This window comes from Procambarus clarkii, chromosome 11, assembly GCF_040958095.1.
Source record: "Procambarus clarkii isolate CNS0578487 chromosome 11, FALCON_Pclarkii_2.0, whole genome shotgun sequence".
NCBI lineage: Eukaryota > Metazoa > Arthropoda > Malacostraca > Decapoda > Cambaridae > Procambarus > Procambarus clarkii.
Window position 1 is genome coordinate 32,054,426 of NC_091160.1, and position 19,344 is coordinate 32,073,769.

The window sequence follows — 19,344 nt, forward strand, 5'->3', positions numbered from 1 at the left end:
TTGACTTGGCTTTCATATTCGATTTAAGTTTGCAAAATTAGCAGCAGATAAATACTTTATTTAACGACTAATAATTTTCGGTTGTGCATTATGAAGTATAAAATCTAAATACTACCTATATATTTGTATCGGGTTATTTATGTGAAAGACATGGTGATACACGAACACTGGACGATTTATGACTTCGTTACCATTTTTTTTTGGGGGGGGGGGGGGCAGTAAAGACGATAGAGTGGCACAGGTTAAAGTTTAGAATTGAATTGGAAATTTACAATAAGTTTTTTATTTATATATACTGTTCTAACATTCTCGTAAAGCAACTAGCACGCATATCGTTCCGGGTAAGTCCTAAATCCTAATATTAACCGGAATACGACCCGCCAAATCGTTTAACAACAGGTACCCATTTTACTGTTGGGTGAACAGAGGCTACAGTTAGGGATTAACGCGCAGTAAATCCTCCCCAGCTAGGATACGAACCCAGCCCAAAGCGCTCACGAAACGCCCATTTCGAGTGTCTTACCACTACACCACAGGGACTGTATAAGAGTTATATAAAAGCAGGCGGCCTGTCCGCCTTGCTGACACGATATGTGGATGCTCAAAGTTTGCTCTCTCTTGTCAGGGAGCTGTGAGTATTCACCTAGTTGTGCTTGCGGGAGTTGAGCTCTGCTTTTTCGGCCCTCCTCTCAACTCTCAATCAACTGTTTCCACTATTACTATTTTTTTCCCCTCACACCACACACCCATACCCAAGAAAGCAGCCCGTGACAGCTGACAAACTCCCAGGTACAATTATTACTGCTAGGTAACAGGGGCATAGGGTGAAAGAAACTCTGCCCATTGTTTCTCGCTGGCGCCCGGGATCGAACCCGGGACCACAGGATCACGAGTCCAACGTGCTGTCCACTCGGCCACCGGCTCCCTAGAGAGTGTGTGTGTGTGTGTGTGTGTGAGGTTCTTCACATGTATTTCAGCATATATGGATGTCTATAGATGAATACTGTGTAGCATTCCAGCAAACACGAACCGGATCTGTCCCGATTTTCCGCTTGTTACAACTTGTAATAAAGTTGTTACACATTGGCATGACTTTTTCTGACGTATTAGAACGCTATTAAAACTTGTTATATTGGGTGTTGCAACTTGTTAGGTGTTTGTTCGAACGTTGTAGCAACGTCGTATGTTTGGAGGGATTCGTATACACGCTTTCCGACGTTTCCACACGTTATTTGTATTATATACAAATCTCCGTGGTGCATCCACATATCAAATTGCAGTCTCCGTGGTGTAGTGGTAAGACACTCGCCTGGCGTTCCGCGAGTGCTATGTCATGGGTTCGTATCCTGGCCGGGGAGGATTTACTGGGCGCAATTCCTTAACTGTAGCCTCTGTTTAACGCAACAGTAAAATGTGTACTTGGATGAAAAAACGATTCTTCGCGGCAGGGGATCGTATTCCAGGGACCATAGGATTAAGGACTTGCCCAAAACGCTACGATAACAACTCTTGTATATATCTAAAAAAAAAAAAAAAAAAAAAAAAAAAAAAAAAAAAAAAAAAAAAAAAAAAAAAAAAAAAAATATATATATATATATATATATATATATATATATATATATATATATATATATATATAGAGAGAGAGAGAGAGAGAGAGAGAGAAGAGAGAGGGGAGGGAGAGAGAGGGGAGGGAGAGAGAGGGGAGGGAGAGAGAGGGGAGGGAGAGAGAGGGGAGAGAGAGGGGAGAGAGAGAGAGAGAGAGAGAGAGAGAGAGAGAGAGAGAGAGAGAGAGAGAGAGAGAGAGAGAGAGAGAGAAAGAGAGAGGGGGAGAGAGAGAAAGAGAGAGAGGGGGAGAGAGAGACAGGGGGAGGGAGAGAGAGAGAGAGAGAGAGAGAGAGAGAGAGAGAGAGAGAGAGAGAGAGAGAGAGAGAGAGAGAGAGAGAGAGAGAGAGAGAGAGAGAGAGAGAGAGATACCTTAGAAGGAAACAAACATAGGAATGTGCCTCAATGCCAACAGTGACTGCCCAGACAGGTACAAGAGGAGTGAATTGTTAACGCTTATGTCGACCGTGCTCTCAGCCACAACTCAGGATGGAAGCAAGTCGATGAAGAACTCTGTAGGGTAAGGCAGGTCCTAGTCAACAACGGCTTCTCCAATGGTTTCGTTGAAGACATCATAAGGAAGGTGAAACGCCATGCAACCTCTGAAGAGACAACTAACACAACACCTGTACCCCCTATTAGACTATTTTACAGGAACTTCTTTTCCACAGCTCATAAAACGGAGGAAAGGGTCCTGAAAGATATTGTTGATAGGAACGTTATCCCAACAGACAAAAATCAGAAGATACAATTGACGATTTACTATAAAACCAAAATAACGGCCAACCTACTCATGAGAAACTCTCCAGACACAAAGCAGAACGCTTTAAAAGAGACCAACGTCGTCTATGCCTTCAAATGCCCACTTGGAGACTGTAAGCCTCAAAGAATTCAGTATATAGGCAAGACAACAACATCTCTTTCCAGGCGATTAACGATGCATAAGCAATAGGGCTCTATTAAGGAACATATAATCTCTTCCCACAACCAGACCATCACCAGAGAAATCTTAACAAACAACACAGAAATCATCGATAGATACAGCGATAGCAGGCGGCTTGACATCAGCGAGGCACTACACATCAAGAAGTCAACACCAACAATCAACAGCCAATTAATGCACAACTATATTCTACCCACTTCAAGACTCTTGATTCTACCCACTTCAAGACTCCGCACCAATATAGAAGCATTGAGAAATATGGGCCAATAGGCTCTTTGCAGTTACTTCCATTCTTCCCTTTAATTTACCCAATTTATACCCAATGCACCGTGTTCTGTCTTCTGTTGAAAGTTTGCTCTATCTTGTGTTGAAAATTTTGTTCACCTCATCCAAAACTGTTGTAACATATCACCTAACCCAAATGCAGGTATATAAGATGAAAGCTGTTTAAATGATATCTTGGAGCAGTCGCTAAAGTCAAAGGACTCAACATAACTTTAAACTGGATCCCATCCCATATTGGAATCCCATTAAATGAAAAAGCTGATGAAATTGCTAAATTGGCAACTCGTCATCCAGTGATACATAAAACAATTCAACCCAGCCTAGAGAACATAAAAAACATCATCACCAAAAAACTCTCACATCTCAACAAAGCCGACCTACACCAGAGAATAGCTGAAGGTTCGCCATCTGCAACATGGTATCTTCAGGCAACCAAATTAGAAAGGTTAAATATCCCAAAAGGAATCCACAGGGAAATAGCAGTTAGGTTATATAGACTACGTCTAGGTTACAGATGCAACTGGGAGATTGGTGAACCCCGACAGAGAGAGTGCATCTTCTGCCAAACTGTCACAGAAAAGCCATTACTTCACTATCTTCTGGAATGTGAAGCAACCAATGACCTTAGAAGAGCTTTAAGAGTTCCTGAATCATGCAGTGGCCACCCTGAAGCCATCAACACAGCCACTCTCCTGGTCAACAAAGGTGTCCAGCAGCTGGACACCCTCATAAAGACTGTGAAGCAGTATCCTCCCCCGCGATAACAGCTTGATAGTTAAATGCAACCTCAGAATACTGAGAAAAAAATTGTACCACTTACGGGCTATTCATGCCCGTGCCACCTCTTGGGTGACTTAATCTTTATCAATCAATCATCAATCTTAAATGATAGCGTAGTAGAACTCTGTTTAGTGTTTGCAGGTTATAGTTGTGTGTGTGTAAACTAAAGTCATTGAAAATGTAATCTGTTATTAGGAAACGCGTTCAAGTGTCGCGTCAGACTAGAAATAAAAATTAAATTTGGAGAATTGATTTTTCAATTACCATCGGCAGTGAAAAGAAACATAAGAAATATTGAGAAAATTCGCGTTAGAATTATTAATCTTACTTTTTCGGTCATATTTAATAATATATGTTTACAAGAAAGACTGCTACTAAAATATATATATATATATATATATATATATATATATATATATATATATATATATATATTTATATATATATATATATATATATATATATATATATATATATATATATATATATATATATATATATATATATATATATATATATATATATATGTCGTACCTAATAGCCAGAACGCACTTCTCAGCCTACTATTCACGGCCCGATTTGCCTAATAAGCCAAGTTTTCATGAATTAATGTTTTTTCGTCTACCTAACCTAACCTAACCTAGCTTTTTTTGGCTACCTAACCTAACCTTACCTATAAATATAGGTTAGGTTAGGTTAGGTAGGGTTGGTTAGGTTCGGTCATATATCTACGTTAATTTTAACTCCAATAAAAAAAAATTGACCTCATACATAGAGAAAAGGGTTGCTTTATCATTTCATAAGAAAAAAATTATAGTAAATATATTAATTCAAGAAAACTTGGCTTATTAGGCAAATCGGGCCTTGAATAGTAGGCTGAGAAGTGAGTTCTGGCTACTAGGTACGACATATATATATATATATATATATATATATATATATATATATATATATATATATATATATATATATATATATATATATATATATATATATATATATAAGCCTATACTTGCATAAACCACAAGTGAAGATTAACAATCTTTGGACAACACCCACCAGTGGGACTCGAACCCAGAAAGCACAACTACCTTCCAGTAGCTGGCATAACTAGTATGCTTTAACCCACTACGCAATCAGACCTTACAAAAGAAGTAGATAGTTCGAGATATATATCTCAAACATCTCCACCTCCCGAAGGCACCAGATGAGTGAGGGGTCAGTCTGCATTTTTCGTCAAGCCACTGTCAATGTGAGAGAACTCGTGTCCAGCTTATAAGCCTATACTTATAGGCTATACTTATACTTATAGGCTATACTTATACTTATAGGCTATACTTATACTTATAAGTATAGGCTTATAAGCTGGACACGAGTTCTCTCACATTGACAGTGGCTTGACGAAAAATGCAGACTGACCCCTCACTCATCTGGTGCCTTCGGGAGGTGGAGATGTTTGAGATATATATCTCGAACTATCTACTTCTTTTGTAAGGTCTGATGGCGTAGTGGGTTAAAGCATACTAGTTATGCCAGCTACTGGAAGGTAGTTGTGCTTTCTGGGTTCGAGTCCCACTGGTGGGTGTTGTCCAAAGATTATATATATATATTTATATATATATATATATATATATATATATATATATATATATATATATATATATATATATATATATATATATATATATGTAGTACTTAGTAGCCAGAACGCACTTCTAGGCCTACTATGGCTACAAGGTACGACATATGTATGTATGTATGTATGTATGTATGTATGTATGTATGTATGTATGTATGTATGTATGTATGTATGTGTGTGTGTATATATATATATATATATATATATATATATATATATATATATATATATATATATATATATATATATATATATATATATATATATACTAAAGGGCTGCATGTGAAGTACTATTTGGCAAATCGAGACCATTGATATTGGCCTAAAGTTTCAATTGGACAGCAGGTTGGTGTCTCTTGGAGCCTCCTCTATTGTGGGTACTGCAGGTAGCTCAGTAGGTAGAGCTGCAGGCTGCTGCTGTTGTGGTCTGGGGTTCGAGGCTCAGATGGTCCAATTACGTGAATGCTATATGCTTTCTCTCCACAAGTGGACAAACAAAAAACATATACATCTGGTTTATTATTATAAATTCAAATTACAAGAGATGAAAATAGTCAAGCAATATATATATTATTGGCTTATATACCTATTTTGGCGAGAGGCTTCACAAAGACGTAAGGTAGAAGTATTCCATCAATATAAATTTCAAGTATAAAAATATAATATAAATTGCAGAACAAAAATATAAAATAAATTGCAGAACAAAAATATAAACTCAATTACAGAACAAAAAAATCAAATAAATTGCAGAACAAAAATACAAAATAAATTGCGGCACAAAAATATAAAATCAATTGCGGACCAAAATACAGTTTTAAGAAATTCAACCCAAATTAAAACACACAAATCCTGTGGGAGGTAGTACGTGGCAGCTAATAATAGGTGGAGCGAGATAAGTTGAGGCTCTGGGCCGTCACCCAGCCACGCCGCCCCTGGGCGTGACTTCGCCCGCGGGCGTGACTTCGGCCCCGGGGGCGCGAGGAGTGGTCGCGGTCCGCCACCACCAGGGGGGCATCCGGCTGGAAGTTGGTGGTGAAGGCTGGGTGTTGATGCGGCCGGGGCCGGCCAGGGGGCAGCCCGGGCGCCACCACCGGGGTGTTCCTCACGTCCACCAGGGCTGTGTTGGGCTGTACACCGCCGCGGCCACTTCCTCCCTGTTACGACACCAGTAGCAATTATCAGATGAAAGCCGCCATTCAATAGCGAGTGATTAATCTTGATTAGACGTTGAGATGTAAGTCTCGTCTTAGCCTGCACACACTCAGACCTTGACAAAGCACTCAGGAGAGTACGAAAGACTTGGTGTAAATTCTTTACATAAATTTTACAAATACACAAGAGTGGGTTTTTATCTTATATTACTATTATTATTATTATTATCTTTGTGTGGCGTCTTCAGCCTCGGGTCGGGTTCACCATCTTAGCATGATTCCCCACAGGGAGCAAATTAAAGAGGATGGAGCTAGTATTAATGTTAAAGGTATACTTAACTCTGTCATCTTCTTTCGCCTTGTGCACTGTATGTAATCTTACCTTGCAGGTGTTGACACAGTACCCACCTTACCCTGCAGGTGTTGACACAGTACCCACCTTACCCTGCAAGTGTTGACACAGTACCCACCTTACCCTGCAGGTGTTGACACAGTACCCACCTTACCTTGCAGGTGTTGACACAGTACCCACCTTACCCTGCAGGTGTTGACACAGTACCCCACCTTACCCTGCAGGTGTTGACACAGTACCCCACCTTACCCTGCAGGTGTTGACACAGTACCCCACCTTACCCTGCAGGTGTTGACACAGTACCCACCTTACCCTGCAGGTGTTGACACAGTACCCACCTTACCCTGCAGGTGTTGACACAGTACCCACCTTACCCTGCAGGTGTTGACACAGTACCCACCTTACCCTGCAGGTGTTGACACAGTACCCCACCTTACCCTGCAGGTGTTGACACAGTACCCCACCTTACCTTGCAGGTGTTGACACAGTACCCACCTTACCCTGCAGGTGTTGACACAGTACCCACCTTACCCTGCAGGTGTTGACACAGTACCCACTTACCCTGGAGGTCTTGGTGAAGTGATGGACCAGGGTGGGGATGAGGGTGGAGGTGAGGTCGACCAGCTTCACGTCCGACACGTCCAGGGACCCCAGCCGTTGCTCCATCTCCTTGCTCACCTGCAACCACCAGTCCCATTATAGCTCCGTTCTCACTATGTGACAAGTGCCACATGGGTGCCTCTACCAGTGCCTCACGAGTGCCTCTACCGTGACACCCACTGCACAAACCTACACTCAACTCACCAAGAGGAACTGATTCTCATTAGTCCAGACAAGCGTACATATCCCGTTGGTTTGTATGTCATAGGAGTAGGCACGTGAATGAACGCAAGGCGTCGTACACAGATTACAATACTGCCGTATTAAAGGACCTTTGTTTCATGCCAAGCAGTTGTTATGTGGAGTGTGTGGAGGAGGGTGGGGTGTGTGTGGAGGCGGGTGGAATGTGTGGGAGACGGGAGGGTGGAGTGTGTGTTTTTTTGGAAGTAAAGAGGAAGGTGAGGCATAGGTGAAGGGAAGTTTAGAAGTGGGAAATACAGTGATAGGTATGAAAGCAGGCGGGCTGTCCGCCTTGCTGACACGATGTGTGGGTGTTGGCAGCTAAGCTAAGCTGGCCCCCTCATGTCAGGGAGTAGTGAGTGTGTGAGAGGTTCTTCACATGTGTTTCACCATATATGGATGTCTATAGATGAATACTGTGTAGCATTCATATATACACACTCCGATGCTTCCACACATGTTGTTCTGTTTAAGGCTCTTTATTTTATTATTTATTAAGTTGTTCATACATACACATACATATACCTATATACATATGCATATACACAACTTTACACATATTCACATACATAGACACATACATACTCAATTTTTCCAAATCACGGCCCTTGGGCCACCAGCTGTGGGAGCGGGGCGTCTCATCTTGGGCCACCAGCTGTGGGAGTAGGGCGTCTCATCTTGGGCGACCAGCTGTGGGAGTTGGGCGTCTCATCTTCGGCCACCAGCTGTGCGAGCGGGGCGTCTCATCTTGGACCACCAGCTGTGGGAGCGGGGCGTCTCATCTTGGGCCACCAGCTGTGGGAGCGGGGCGTCTCATCTTGGGCCACCAGCTGTGGGAGCGGGGCGTCTCATCTTGGGCCACCAGCTGTGGGAACGGGGCGTCTCATCTTGGGCCACCAGCTGTGGGAGCGGGGCGTCTCACCTTGGGCCACCAGCTGTGGGAGCGGGGCGTCTCACCTTGGGCCACCAGCTGTGGGAGCGGGGCGTCTCATCTTGGAGTAACCTGTCTAACATTGGGTCCTCTAACATTTCGATGGTTTTCCACACCCTGATGGCTTGGTGTTGCAGTCTGATGTTTAGTGGCTGTATGTTCAGGAGTTCCTGGATTGTCTGATCCTATAGTGGACGGTGTTTTGCTGCTCTCATTAGCGCCTTATTTTGCACAGCTTGCAGTTTCTGCATGTTAGTTTTCTTTATGGTGTGTAGTGGTATTGGGGGATACTCTAGATGCGGCCCAACTAGAGCCTTATATAGGTGGATCTGAATGTTTGTACTGAGGCTTTGGAATCTCCTCAGTTTTCTTACGGCTGCTTTGGCTTTGTTTAGTCGGTCCCTTACATGAATTTGTATCCCTGTTCTATTTATCATAAGTCCCAGTATTCTGCCTACCTCCGCATATTGGATCGGATGGTTGTCAAGGATGATGGGGTCCGGGTTTCTTTTCGCAATGTGTATTATCTGAAACTTTTGTTTGTTGGTGCTAATTTTCCATTGCTTCTCAAAGTTGTTTATGAGTTCAATTGGTGCCTTGGTCTTGTCGGCTAGTAGCGACTTTGATGGTCCCGGTTGGCATATTATTTGGGTGACATCGTCAGCGTATTAGATGTATTCTCCATGTTGGGGTTGGGGTAGGTAAGGTGTATAAGAACACTGTTTTTCCCAAAAACGGTGGGTTTTCTGAGGAAGAGAAAACGTATGTCTAGAATTCCGTAACCCTTTCCACTACCGCCCACAAGATGGGTATGGGCTGCATAATAAATGAACTAAACTAAAAAAAACAACTGGAAGCTGACTTTAACCGCCCAAGCTGCGCGCTCAATGAGCCGAGGTTATATAAGCTCTGCCTGCAGACTGCGTGGCCCCTCTTCCCGACAAGCAAGCAGCTGCTCACTTACAAAACGCCCACCCTCCTCCCGGGATCCTCTGTATCCTGTTTTCTTTTCAAAGGGACAATTAACGCACAGACAGGCTCAAGGGGCACTTGTTCTAGCTTGCTAAGCATTTGCAGTATCTTTGGGGGTGCTCCGCCGGAACCTCCAAAGTGATAAGCCTGCAGATAGCTAAGAAATATTACCATGAATTGTAATTAGTGTAAATTCAAATAATGTAACTTTCAATTACTAACTATAGATGTAACTATTAATTGTAATTGATTTAATACTTTATCATTATAATGATTATTCATTATAATTATTCTTTAATACTTTATTGTTATGCATTAGTCACTAATTATTTGTCATTCACCCTAATTAGCTATTTGATTCATTAAAAATAATTGCTTATCATTATACTATTTGTTATTATTATTTATTATATAATAATAATAATTATTTATTATTAATTTATTATTTATTATTAATTTATTATTTACCATTATAAAATAAACAAGTCCCCAATCTGAGCACGTTTTCTTCCAACCTCAGAAAATATGTTGAATAGAGTGGGGGAGAGGCAGCTTCCTTGTGGTACTCCACTTTTCAATTCTATTATGTCACCCAAGTAGCTGCTGATATTAAGCCTAGCAGTAGAGTAGCAGTATATCTCTCAGGAAGTCCTAGCTCAGATATCTTATATTTTAGGCCTGTGTGCCACACTTTGTCTGTAGAGTGTGTGTGGGAGGGCGGGGTGGAGTGCCGGCCGGGGCGGGAGACGGGTGGGGTGCCGGGGCGGGAGACGGGTGGGGTGCCGGGGCGGGAAGGCGGGTGAGGTACCCAGGGACCCCGCCAGGAGCAGCACCAGCAGGCCGCAGGGACGGAGGGCGGGAAGATAAGACTAGTGTGGGTAAGCCAACACCTCCCCCGCCCCGGGTACAGCTGACCGTGACTCCCTGTCTCTCTACGCTCACCCACATTACACCATCCTGCCAGTTATGCCACTTGGATTAAGCTTAGTGTTCCTCCTTATATACACCAAGAATTTGTGGGTTCAGTTCATGAGCGACTCGAGCGTTTCCACTACGCTCACAGGATATACAAGCTGCAAAATAAATTAACCGTTAGTTTAGTTCATTTATTATGCACCCCATACCCATCTTGTGGGCGGTAGTGGAAAGGGTTACAGAGGCACATAATGGGCTCAGGGACTGAACCCCACAATTCATTTAGCTAAGCAAGTTACAATCTTGATGAGCTAGTTACAAAATTCAATATAAGTCGTCACATCAACAATGGGTTCGAAATCGACCTCAAATACAGGTTCTAAATTAAGCAACTGACATATGTGGAGAGCTAGTGTCACAATTGATATGTTTGTCCTGCACACCGCCCCCCATCCAGTGGGCAGTGGTTGATTGGTTACAATCACTCAGTTACTACCTACAGTTAGCAAACTGGGGATATTTGGCTAAAATTTCTGGTAGCAGATCATTTTGAATGAAATATTTACACATCGCTGGAACATTGGTTATAGATTTGTCACTAAATTCACGTTTCGCACTCCATCACATAGTGACGGAGGGTGTGCGAATAATTTTGTTGACACAGTTTACATTTGGTCAGGTCTACATCAACAGATAATGAGAATTCCCAGAGATACTTTAATTGTAACCGAGTCTAAGCCGAGCAGTAGTAATATCTAGAAGTCTGCTGATTTTATTGGATGATCCAAAGATGTGTGGCTCCTCTTGCATCATAGTATGATGATGGAATTACTGGTGTCAATTTCACTTTGCCTCAGATCTACAAGATCTTGTTGAAGTTCTCGGTGTACTGCTGCTCTCAGATTGCTCATTGACAATCCAAGGTTACACTCAACGGCTCCTTTAAAGGCAGATTCTTTGGCTAACTTACCAGCTCTATCATGCATTCGGAGGCCAACATGAGATGGAGACCACATGAAATGGACTCTGTTACCATCCTTAATAATTTTGTTGTATTTGTGCCTAGCTTAATTCGGACACGAGCATGTTACAGTTATGTCTTAAAGAGTTGAGAGCATTTAAGGATGATAAGGAGTCACTTACAATTAATGTATCAAGTTTTGAGACTTGTACACATTTCAGTGCAAGGATCAAGGCAAATAGTTCGGTCTGAAGGGTAGAGGCCCAGTTGTTTATACGGACTCCCCACTCAAAGTACAAGCCATCGCCCATTGTCAGAACAATTGCACTTCCAGCTGCACCCGTGGGGCGGTGTAGCACCGTCATCAACGTCGTCCCAGGATGGACTCCTGCGTAGTCGGTTCTTACACCTGATGCCGCTGCTCGCCTAACAGTAAATAGGTATATCTGAGAGTTAGCCAGCTGTTGTGGGTTGTATCTTGGGGAAAGACAGTCCTAGGAAGGACCTTGATAAACGTAACAGGTTTCTGGTCCCTAACAATAAGACATAGTCTTATATGCCTTAAGTCTCTCATCTTGTATTTTTTTCTTGCTTTGTAACTGTTATCATTTTTTATAAATTTTGCAAGTATTTACCTACTTAAAATTTTCTTAGATTAAGGACCTGCCCGAAACGCTGTGCGTACTAGTGGCTTTACAAGATTGTAATTACTATGCTATGTATCCTTACAATCCCAATGTACCTTCTTGTATATATATAAATAAATAAATAAATAAATAAATAAATAAATAAATAGTGCTTCTTAGCTCATGTGTTGCTCCTGTTGGCAGTGTGTGGGTTGCGGGAGCACCTCGTGCTTGCTGTGTACTTTCAGCTTTGATGTCCAAAGGGTTTGGAAAGGATGGGGGAGGTAGAGGGATGGGGAGGTGAAATTCTGGAAGAGGATGTGGGTGTAGAGGAGGTTTGAAAGTTCGGTGGCCTGTCCACCATGGGTTGACATGTGTGTGTCGTTTGTTTGGGTAATTGGTATGTTGGGTTGTCAGTACATTGGCTGGGTGGCTAGTGTTTGTGTTCTGGTTGGTGTATGGAAGCCCTAGAGCCGCTGGAGCTGGCTGCAGGAGATTAATCTTAGCAACATCAGGGCGGTTACTCTTCTGGAAGCACAAAATAGTTTTTTTGTTATTGGTTGTTTGTATTTTTGTATTTCTTATTTTTTTTTTCTATTAAGTATAAATCGGGTCCGGTGTGGTTCACTTATCTGGGTCGTCTGGGAGACCACTTAGTATTTGAGGTCTAGTGAAGGTCTGATCACTTTTTGTTGGAGTGATTCTTCTGGTTGTGTGGCGTTTCGTGGATCTCATACTCACTGGTGGTGTTTACTGCTTCGTGGGGGTCTTCGGGGCCTGGGGCATGTGTTTCATGCGGTACAGCTGCCTTCTGGCCAGGTAGCTGAGCCTGGTGTTCATTGGCATCATGTTGAGAGTCTCATGAATCTGGTCTGTTTTTACCCCGTCCGCCAGCGACAGGCCCGCAGCGAAGCGAAGTGCTTTGTTTTGCACCCGTTGGATCTTCAGCATGTTGGTTCTGTTGGTGAGGTTCAGGGGGACGTAAGGGTACTCCAGGCTAGGCCTTATGATCATTCTGTACAGGTGGAGCTTGATGTGGGGTGGGGCTTGCCTGAAGCAGAATAGCCTCGACAGGGGAACCCCGGGCCATCGCTGTCTTCTGGGAGACGTACTGGGTGGAGTTGAGTAACCTGTTGAGGTTGTATCCAAGCACTGTGTTGGTGAGGTTCAGGGGGACGTAAGGGTACTCCAGGCTAGGCCTTATTATCATTCAGTACAGGTGGAGCTTGATGTGGGGTGGGGCTTGCCTGAAGCAGAATAGCCTCGACAGGCAACCCCGGGCCATCGCTGTCTTCTGGGAGACGTACTGGGTGGAGTTGAGTAACCTGTTGAGGTTGTATCCAAGCACTGTGTTGGTGTTTGAGATGGCTATGGGTTCACCCCTGATCCTTATCCCCCGCTCATCTTCGATTGTGTAGGCCATACAACCGACAGTGCTTATTTGGATCTTGTCTGGGTTAGTGGTGATCCTCCATTTTCTTTCCTAGTTAGCAGTCCTGGCTAGTTCTATGTTCGCCTTACGGGTTAGTTGCATGTTTGGCTGCTTGGGTTAGATGTTATTACATGTGTTACGTCGTCTGCAAATTGGATGATAATGGTGTCCCTATAATGTGGTTGGGGCAGGTCATTTACGAAAATGTTGAAGAGGACTGGGCTTGGGCACGACCCTTGGGACTCCAGCTGTTGGTGAAGGCTGCTGCCGCTTTCGCCTTGAAGCTCGGAGTAACTTGTCTGTTCTTAAGGAAATTTCTGTGCAGCCTGAGGAGGGTCCAGTTTTGGGCTGGTAAGTGTGCTAGTTTGTACACAAGGCCATCGTGCCATAGGCTGTCGAAGGCCTCGTGTACGTCTCTCGTCGCAATCAGGGATACCTGTTTTTGCTGGCGAATTGAGCTTACAGCATCGTAGATGATGTTTATTGCGTGCTGGCTGACCGTTGTCCTCGAAAGCCGAACTGTTTTTCAGTGAAGAAGTTGTTGTACTCCATATAGTAGTTGAGACGGTTGGACATGGGTTTTTCAAAACACTTGCTAATTGTGTCTAAGAGGGAGATTGGGCTGTTGTTGCCGGGCTGGTGGGGGTCTTTCTTGGGTTAGGGAATAAATATCATCTTGGCCGTTTTAAAGGCAACGGGGATGTGTCCAGATGCCAACATGGCGTTGAATATGTTGAGAAGGAAGTGCACGAGATTGCCTGGGAGGAGTTGGATCTGCTTTGCTTTGATCCCCAATGGTCCTGGGGCCTTGTTGCGGATGCTCTTTAAAGCTCCTCTCATATCTTCCATTGATACGGGTCTTGTTAGGAGGTGGTCGGTTTGGAGGGTAGGTTAGGTCTATCAAGGGGGTGCTCAGGAGGTCGGAGCTAATGTGGATTGTTGCTTTACTATGTAAAGATTTCTGTGTACACTTTCCCAAGTCTTCTTACTCATGTTTGCTGCCTAAGTGAGCTCCCTCTCACACATTTCCTTATTGTTTTTGTATGTCTCCTTGTCTCCTTTTTTTTTTAAAGCAGAACACTTGACATTCACTGAGATGTCTTGTGTAGTGGCTAAGAATGTAGTTCCAGTTGTTCATTTGCTCACACATGCATGTCATTTACACAAAGCTTCTCTTCTGGTGGTCACGTATTCACTCCTCGCCCTCCTGTAGGAGCCATGTCTCCCAGCGAATAGCACTACCTGTTGGTTCATGCTCCTTCTCTCGCTCCTTTTCTCGGGTCTTCCTCGAGGTGGACCTTGTAATCTCGTGGCCTGGTGTCTTCATCCACTGTCTTAGAATGCTGTTGAACTATGCCTGGTGTGTTGATCGATTGTGCCTTAATTGAACCATGGCATGATATATTGATCCTGTCCCTTAGGATTAATATATATATATATATGTCGTACCTAGTAGCCAGAATGCACTTCTTAGCCTAGTATGCAAGGCTTGATTTGCCTAAATAGGCCGACTGATTTTCTTTATTTTCAATAAATTGTTTCCAATTGGTGTATTTGAATTATTATTATTATATTATATTAGGAACATAAATTATTGACTTAGTTGTGTTAGTTTAGGTTAGGTTTAAATAGGTTAGGTTAGGTTAGGTAGAGTTGGTTTGGTTTGATCATATATCTACATTAGTTTTAACTCAAATTTCAACAAATTAACTTATACATAATGAAATGGGCAGATTTATCATTTCATAAGAAAAAAAATGCAAAATATATAAATTCAGGAAAATTTGGCTTATCAGGCAAATTGGGCCTTGCATAGTAGGCCGAGTATAACGTTTTGGCTACTAGGTACAACATATATATATATATATATATATATATATATATATATATATATATATATATATATATATATATATATATGTCGTACCTAGTAGCCAGAACGCACTTCTCGGCCTACTATTCAAGGCCCGATTTGCCTAATAAGCCAAGTTTTCCTGAATTAATATATTTTCTCAATTTTTTTTCTTATGAAATGATAAAGCTACCCATTTCATTATGTATGAGGTCAATTTTTTTTTATTGGAGTTAAAATTAACGTAGATATATGACCGAACCTAACCAACCCTACCTAACCTAACCTAACCTATCTTTATAGGTTAGGTTAGGTTAGGTAGCGAAAAAAGTTAGGTTAGGTTAGGTTAGGTAGGTTAGGTAGTCGAAAAACAATTAATTCATGAAAACTTGGCTTATTAAGCAAATCGGGCCTTGAATAGTAGGCTGAGAAGTGCGTTCTGGCTACTAGGTACGACATATATATATATATGTCGTACCTAGTAGCCAGAACTCACTTCTCAGCCTACTATGCAAGGCCCTATTTGCCTAATAAGCCTAGTTTTCATGAATTAATGTTTTTTCGACTACCTAACCTACCTAACCTAACCTAACCTAACGTTTTCGGCTACCTAACCTAACCTAACCTATAAAGATAGGTTAGGTTAGGTTAGGTAGGGTTGGTTAGGTTCGGTCATATATCTACGTTAACTTTAACTCCAATAAAAAACAATTGACCTCATACATAATGAAATGGGTAGCTTTATCATTTCATAAGAAAAAAATTAGAGAAAATATATTAATTCAGTAAAACTTGGCTTATTAGGCAAATCGGGCCTTGCATAGTCGGCCGAGAAGTGCGTTCTGGCTACTAGGTACGACATATATATATATATATATATATATATATATATATATATATATATATATATATATATATATATATATATATATATATATATATATATACAAAAACACAAATTCTTACAAAGCATGTTAATATAATATGTTGAATAGATATTACAAAGTTACTCTCATGCACTATAGAGCTAACCTTGTCAGGAACCTCCTGGTGGTGGCCGTCCAGATGGCGCTCGGCCAGGAGGAGGTCCGCAGGCGCGACGTGCACCAGCGACAGGGCTGCGGCGGCCGCGGCGGCGGCGGGGAGAAACTGACCTCACAACCGGCTCAATGTTTACACCAGTATATAGGCTCTAACACCTGTACCCCACATCAACATTACTTCACACGTCACACACCTCGTGCATGCCACATTCATAATTCACAACATTTTGTCTCTTATTTTCGTTGGGTTAGGATAGGATAGGTTAGGTTAGGATAGGATAGGTTAGGTTAGGTTAAGATAGGTTATGCTAGGATGGACTAAATTAGACTAGATTAGACTAGGTTAGGGTTATCTTGAGGTTATCTTGAGATGATTTTGGGGCTTTAGTGTCCCCGCGGCCCGATCCTAGACCAGGCCTCCACCCCCAGGAAGCAGCCCGTGACAGCTGACTAACACCCAGGTACCTATTTTACTGCTAGGTAACAGGGGCATAGGGTGAAAGAAACTCTGCCCATTGTTTCTCGCCGGCGCCTGGGATCGAACCCAGGACCACAGGATCACAAGTCCAGCGTGCTGTCCGCTCGGCCGACCGGCTCCCATCGGTAGATTAGATTATATTAGGTTAGGTTAGGTTAGGATAAATTAGGGTAGATTTGGTTACGTTACATTAAGTTAGGTTACGTTAGGTTAGGGTAGTTATGGTTGAGTTAGATTATATCAAGTTAGGCTATGTTAGGTCGGGTTAGGATGGGTTTGGTCAGGTAAAGTTGGGTTTAAATTGATAAGTTGGGTTAGGTCAGAGTGGGTTTGTTTATAGAGTAGCGATGGTGGCGTACACGTGGTCCAGGTCTATAGACCCTACTCGCCACACACCCTCCACTCATGAAGTCTCACTAAGACACTGTACACCACACATATCACCATACACAGTCTCACTAAGACACTGTACACCATACACGGTCTCACTAAGACACTGTACACCATACACGGTCTCACTAAGACACTGTACACCATACATATCACCATACACAGTCTCACTAAGACACTGTACACCATACATATCACCATACACGGTCTCACTAAGACACTGTACACCATACATATCACCATACACGGTCTCACTAAGACACTGTACACCATACATATCACCATACACGGTCTCACTAAGACACTGTACACCATACATATCACCATACACAGTCTCACTAAGACACTGTACACCATACATATCACCATACACAGTCTCACTAAGACACTGTACACCATACATATCACCATACACAGTCTCACTAAGACACTGTACACCATACATATCACCATACACAGTCTCACTAAGACACTGTACACCATACATATCACCATACACAGTCTCACTAAGACACTGTACACCACACATATCACCATACACAGTCTCACTAAGACACTGTACACCATACACAGTCTCACTAAGGCACTGTACACCATACACAGTCTCACTAAGGCACTGTACACCATACACAGTCTCACTAAGGCACTGTACACCATACATATCACCATACACAGTCTCACTAAGACACTGTACACCACACATATCACCATACACAGTCTTACTAAGACACTGTACACCATACACAGTCTCACTAAGACACTGTACACCATACATATCACCATACACAGTCTCACTAAGACACTGTACACCATACACAGTCTCACTAAGACACTGTACACCATACATATCACCATACACAGTCTCACTAAGACACTGTACACCATACATATCACCATACACGGTCTCACTAAGACACTGTACACCATACATATCACCATACACGGTCTCACTAAGACACTGTACACCATACATATCACCATACACAGTCTCACTAAGACACTGTACACCATACACAGTCTCACTAAGACACTGTACACCATACATATCACCATACACAGTCTCACTAAGACACTGTACACCATACACAGTCTCACTAAGACACTGTACACCATACATATCACCATACAGTCTCACTAAGACACTGTACACCATACATATCACCATACACGGTCTCACTAAGACACTGTACACCATACATATCACCATACACACAACAACCTGCTGCAGACAACAAGTGATAGACAATTATTAACTACTGAAATCAGCTGAACGATAGACAGCAAAAGGATCAACAAAGAGAACTGTAGGTAGACGAAACATCAATAAAGATAAAGCGCAGAGCAGTTATCAGCAGAGAAGTGTGGAGAGTATAGTTATCAGCAGAGAAGTGTGGAGAGTACAGTTATCAGCAGAGAAGTGTGGAGAGTACAGTTATCAGCAGAGAAGTGTGGAGAGTACAGTTATCAGCAGAGAAGTGTGGAGAGTACAGTTATCAGCAGAGAAGTGTGGAGAGTATAATTATTCAAAAAGTATAGCGAATATGGGAGTACAGTTCTCACGGAAAGTAGGACTCCAATACCGGAATGTACTGACCTTAGGAGTGTACTGACCTGAGGAGTGAGGTGCAGGGAGGATGGCCAGGGTAGGGGTAAGTGCGCCAGGAGGCGCCACCGCCCGCACCAACAAGGCCTGGTCCCGGGCCGCCAGCTGCTCCGACACCGCCGCCACATACTTCAACACAAACAATATTATTAATCCAATGCTTGATCACAAATTCCCTTCTCATTATTACGTATTTAAATCTTTAATCTCTACACGGGTAATTTCTTAAGTGTTTCATGATACTGTATTCTGGCATGAAGTAAACTATAATGGTTTACCAGTGTCGGGGATAGTGTTTTAGATGGTGTATAAATAGTGTTATATATAGTGACAAACACCAGCTAATGAAGATATTACCGTGCTTAGAAAACTTCATAAACCTTGCCCTAAACATCACCTTCCTGGGTGGCTTCAATTTACGACACCTAAAAGGAAAATAAAACAAAAAAATGTGGCAAATGGGTTACATCTAGAGAGAATCTCAGGGAAACAGTGTCGAAGAACACTTACCCAAGTGACCTCTTACGGGTGTGTGTGACTGTTTTC

The 19,344-nt window shown here is 42.5% G+C and overlaps 1 protein-coding gene across 5 annotated transcripts in view; it reads right to left on the reverse strand.

Annotated features, from left to right (window-relative positions):
• Positions 1-5,758: 5,758 nt before the first annotated feature.
• Positions 5,759-19,344, reverse strand: part of LOC123758364 (uncharacterized) — a 49,958-nt gene continuing 36,372 nt past the window's right edge. For 4 of the 5 annotated variants that reach the window (XM_069322500.1, XM_069322501.1, XM_069322499.1 and 1 more), the window contains 4 exons: positions 18,807-18,927; positions 16,317-16,402; positions 7,317-7,433; positions 5,759-6,406 (listed from right to left, as the gene is read on the reverse strand). In XM_069322500.1, coding sequence (XP_069178601.1) covers positions 6,125-6,406; positions 7,317-7,433; positions 16,317-16,402; positions 18,807-18,927 — 606 coding nt within the window. In that variant the 3' untranslated portion in view covers positions 5,759-6,124. The remainder of the gene's footprint in view (positions 6,407-7,316; positions 7,434-16,316; positions 16,403-18,806; positions 18,928-19,344) is intronic. The other variant, XR_011228064.1, reaches the window with a different exon arrangement.